This window comes from Crocodylus porosus, unplaced genomic scaffold (assembly GCF_001723895.1).
Source record: "Crocodylus porosus isolate Cpor-Errol unplaced genomic scaffold, CroPor_comp1, whole genome shotgun sequence".
In the NCBI taxonomy this organism is placed as follows: Eukaryota; Metazoa; Chordata; order Crocodylia; family Crocodylidae; genus Crocodylus; species Crocodylus porosus.
The window spans coordinates 74,964,151-74,968,677 of NW_017728948.1; the positions used below are offsets into that span (position 1 = coordinate 74,964,151).

Genomic DNA, 4,527 nt, shown 5'->3' on the forward strand with positions numbered 1-4,527 from the left:
GGCTCCGTCTGGGTGGCCGTCTCTGAGGTGCCCAATGGGGGGGCCTCAGAGCCCGAGGGGACCCTCGGGGTGCGGCGCATGCCCATCCGTGTCATGCCTCTGGTAGGCTGGCTACGGCTGGGGCTGACTACTCTGGGGGGGTCGCAGGCAGGGTCTCGTGCCCTCCCGTGCCCTACCCTGCGCGAACTCCGCGCTAACTCGAGCGCCTGTTTACGCAGCCTGTTCGCGCGGCTCCGGTCGTGTGGCTCCCTGGGGGGCTGGGCCAAGTAGGGGCCTGGGCGGGGGCTCTTGTCTGACTGTGTTCTCCTGTAGACAGCAGAAGTCAAACCATTTACTTCATTGGGAACTGTACCGGGCACTGCTGGTTCCTTTTGACTGACTTTACTCAAAAGGAATCAGAAATTCGGAAACAGTTCCCTAATTTGAAATGATAGCTACCTTTTATGTCCTGGCCAAATTTCAGTCTGGATACTCCTGCTCTACGCATTTAAAATTCTCCTAGTGGTTTCACTGGGATATGATAGTCTCCTTTGCTTGTCCCCTGCTGTTCTCTGAAGTTTCTATATTTGGTCCTTCAAATGGCTACATTTCAGCAGTGTATACAATAAATGTTACATATGATGCCCAGCCTGTGCATCAGTTTATTATATTTGTCAGCCCCTGTGGAAGCTTTCAAGAAGATTTTATGAAAAGCTGAAATAATTCATTTTTATGAGTGTGATCATGCTCCTCTGGCATTATTAGAACAACCTCTTTTTTCCTTTACTTATATCTATTGCACCTGAACCATCAGCTGTCTGCAGCCATGTCATTAATTTTGTTTAGCTGTTAGGTTTCATCTCACCAGTGTTATTCTGATACTACCAGAAACTTGCTGTCAGTATCCTCTGTACTTGCATTGTCCCATCTGAGTACTTCACAGTTCTTAATGTGTGCATCTCAGTATCCCTGTGAGGTGATAGAAGGGCTCTCGTGGCTGATTCTGCAGAGGAGGAACTGAGATGCAGAGACAATACATGACTTGCTGGCACGGGACATCCCATGCTTGTTTTTCCAATGTCCTATAGGCTTATACTCTAACCATGGGGCAAGCTGATATAATTGCTACAGTATTTGGTGAATTCTGACTGAAGAATGTTGTCCACACAGCATTAGCTCAAGCATCACTTCTCACTAATTTTTCTTTTGAGCTTTAGGTGCGATGTCAATGACATTATCAAGTTAGTTCACAGTTGTCTTTGTGTGTCATCTTTTCCATCACATTTTTAGCAACAGGGCGCATTCGGATGCACTAGCCTCTACCTCTTCTTCAGGATACTACTCTGAAAATGTTCATGTGAAAAATATGTGAAATTCCAATAGCCCTTGTTCTAAAACTGAAAAATCATTGGAAGAGGAGATTTTCTTAGGCCCAAGGGGGCCATAGGGGGGCAGCTTCTAATGACATTCAGGTATTTAGCTACCCTTTATCCCTTTGAACACTTCCCCTGTAATTCTGAATCTAAACTGGGTATTTCTTATGCTTAAACCTAATTGGTCTTAACACTGTGCTTTCTTTTCTTTTCCATTGACAGGTTAACTCTAAAGAAAAGTTGTTCCTGACTGCCTTCCCTGTTGTGCAGACTGCTCCCCAAGAGCATTGCTGGAGAAAGCTGACTGCAAGCTTCAGGTCAAAGAAATTCCATGGGGACTGTACCAGATCCTCTGAGGTCTGCCAAAGTTTCATTGGTTTCAGTTTCTGAGGAGGAAGATCACCTAGGAGATTTGCAGTCCACCAAGCACCAGCACAAACAACCAAGTGTAGAGAGGAGCAGTAATGGCATTTCTCATACAATGTCTGAATCTGTTGGCGTGTGCTTGTTTGACCTGAAAGATGTGACAGCTGCCAATGTTCAAAGGCAAGAACAATTCTGTGAGAATGTTGGCAGCCAGCAGGACATACATTCTTCTGGGTCCTTCAGCCAAAATCAAGAAGTATATCCTGCGTGCACAAAGACAGCTAGTACCTCTGAGCAAAAAGATAACAGCACCCCCATCAGGCACATGCAAATTGTAACAAAAGAATATACAGTGGGACATGTACCAGATACAGTGCCAGCTACCCAGAATTCCAAGCTTATGCACAGTGACCAGCCAAAGACAAGTTCACTGGCACAAGCTGATGATTCTGCAGTGAAAACCTGTGGGTCAGAGGATCAGACAGACCAGTGGGTCAGAGGATCAGTTGGTGAGTTAAATTCCATTTCCCCAGGCAACGTTATCAATAGTCAGTCCTGTCAACATAGCTCTCCAACAAATATCCTGCAAAGAGTACCCATGGAAAAGGAAAAGGGACTGGAAGTAATTGACTCTGGATTCCCTCAGGCAACTACTCCAGTAAAGGATTTTGCAACTGGTCTGAGCAAAGGGCCTCAGGCTTCTTTGGAGGCAGAAGAGAGGGCTGCAACTGATGTGAAATTATGTCCCGCAGGTAATACTGCCCTAGACCAGAGTGACAAGACATCACCCCAATTCAGACCTGAGGCCATGGAGCCAGCATGTAATGCAGACGCTGAGAAAACAAGGGTAGACAAGCAGCAGCTCTCCAGGTTCAGAGATATGGGTACAATGACAGTCCAGCCTGAGACCAGTTCTTTAGCTGAGGAAGCAAGTAAGAGGATGTGGCGAGATGCTGAGGTTCAGGCTGTGGCTAGTGTAGAGAGTAAATCAGCTTCTACCAGTCCCAGTATCCTTGCTGCATTCTTAATGGGAAATATTCCTGCAGAGGAAAAGGAAAATTTGCACTTCATTTATCAGGGTTGTGGGGAGCTGACCCACTCAGAGGATGTTGAAAGCTTTTCATCACTGAAAAAGTCCCCCTGTTGTCCTGGTGTCATGCCAGACCTGCATGTTCCACCAGCTGCAGTGGAGACAGTTAAAGCTCAGATGGTCAAACTTCAGAAGCACCCAGGAGACCCATCTGACACCATCTGTCCAGCATTACCAGATAACGCAAAAGCTGCCTATCCATGCGCACAAGCAGCTGGTAATACCCATAGAACACCTGTTGATAGGGCAGGACAACAAGGAGTCTGTTCAGTCAGAGACAGCTGTGATATTCCTCAGTTGCTCTCAGATGCTCCAGTATCACAGAAAGCAAAACCTGTTTACCAGATTGCAATTAACACCAATAAGCAACCTGCAGTACATCAGCAGTCTAGAGATAGGGAGCCCATTCCATTTCCCTCTGCAATTGCTCCAAAAGTCAACAGTAACTTTCAGCACATTGTCAGTGATGCAGGAAATAAGCAGTCACCTATATCTTGTAGAACACAGAGGGGAAGTGGGCAGGGAGAGACCTGGGGCATGAAGGCTGGTGGTTGTCCTGACAAAAAATCTTTGCAAGGTAAGAGTGGTGATGAATTGAAGACCAGTCCATTTAAAATGGATATGAAACCAAAAGAAGAAAAGTTAATGCTTCTTGAACCTAAAGGAGAGATGCACATCAGTGCTGCAGCTGCCTGTGGCCACATCAGAGTATATACACCAGTCACTCGTAAAAAAGAACAAGATAAAGTCCAGGGAGAAATTGATCAGGCAAAGGAAGCCAGTAGTTTGAGTCTGCAAACTGGACTGACAGCTGACTTGAGTGGGAATTCTGCTCACTGTACTTCTGGGCTGGGGGCACATGCAGCTCCACAGGAACAAATCAGCCCAGCAAATGACACCAGAAATGAACCCAAGCTAAATGCAACGCCTGACCTGGCCTCAGCTCAGCCTTTGCTAAAACTTGGAGAAAAGAAGAAACAGTCCACTCCAGCCATGGAAGCCAAAGTACATGTGAAGCAATCTAAACACGTCAGGGATGTTGTATGGGATGAACAAGGCATGACATGGGAGGTTTATGGGGCATCCCTTGACCCAGAGTCACTGGGTATAGCGATCCAAAATCACTTACAAAGACAAATACGAGAACACGAGAAACTGATCCGGGCTCAAAACACTCAGAACCGGAAATCCATTTCCTCAGATACATCTTCAAATAAAAAACTGAAAGGAAGGCAGCATAACATGTTCCAGGCCATGCTGCAGAACTTCAGACACCCCAATTGCTGTGTCCGTCCTGCTCCTTCTTCTGTACTAGACTGAAATGGTATGCTTCGGGCTGTGTGAGTCCAAAGATGTGTACATCTCCCTGAAATGGAAAATAAACCTTGCTGTTTGGTTCTGTTTGGGTCCATAATGCAGCAACTTGGAAATGATTATCTGTTGTTTTCCAGATGGTTGCTACATCATACCTAGTATTGCCCCCTTTACTATTTTCATAGTGTACCCTCGCCTAGTCTACTGTAAAGAGTTAGGCACTTAGCAAAAGCACAATTTTCAATTGCCAGCTTAAGTGCAGTGAGAGTAGTGTCTCCTGATTTAGAGGTGAAACCTGAGAGAAGATTAGCAAAAATGTATTTTTAAAAAGTGATTTTTGATGTATTGCAAAGTTTTACATGGGCTTGTTGGGGGTGGGGGGGGTTGGAGGATGTGGATAGTGCT

At 45.8% G+C, this 4,527-nt stretch overlaps 1 protein-coding gene across 2 annotated transcripts in view; it reads left to right on the forward strand.

Annotated features, from left to right (window-relative positions):
• GPRIN3 (GPRIN family member 3) overlaps nt 1–4,207 on the forward strand; it is a 74,394-nt gene extending 70,187 nt beyond the window's left edge. For both annotated transcript variants that reach the window (XM_019553160.1, XM_019553162.1), the window contains exon 2: nt 1,575–4,207. In XM_019553160.1, the coding sequence (XP_019408705.1) occupies nt 1,684–4,128 (2,445 nt within the window). In that variant the 5' untranslated portion in view covers nt 1,575–1,683 and the 3' untranslated portion in view covers nt 4,129–4,207. The remainder of the gene's footprint in view (nt 1–1,574) is intronic.
• Nucleotides 4,208–4,527: the final 320 nt, after the last annotated feature.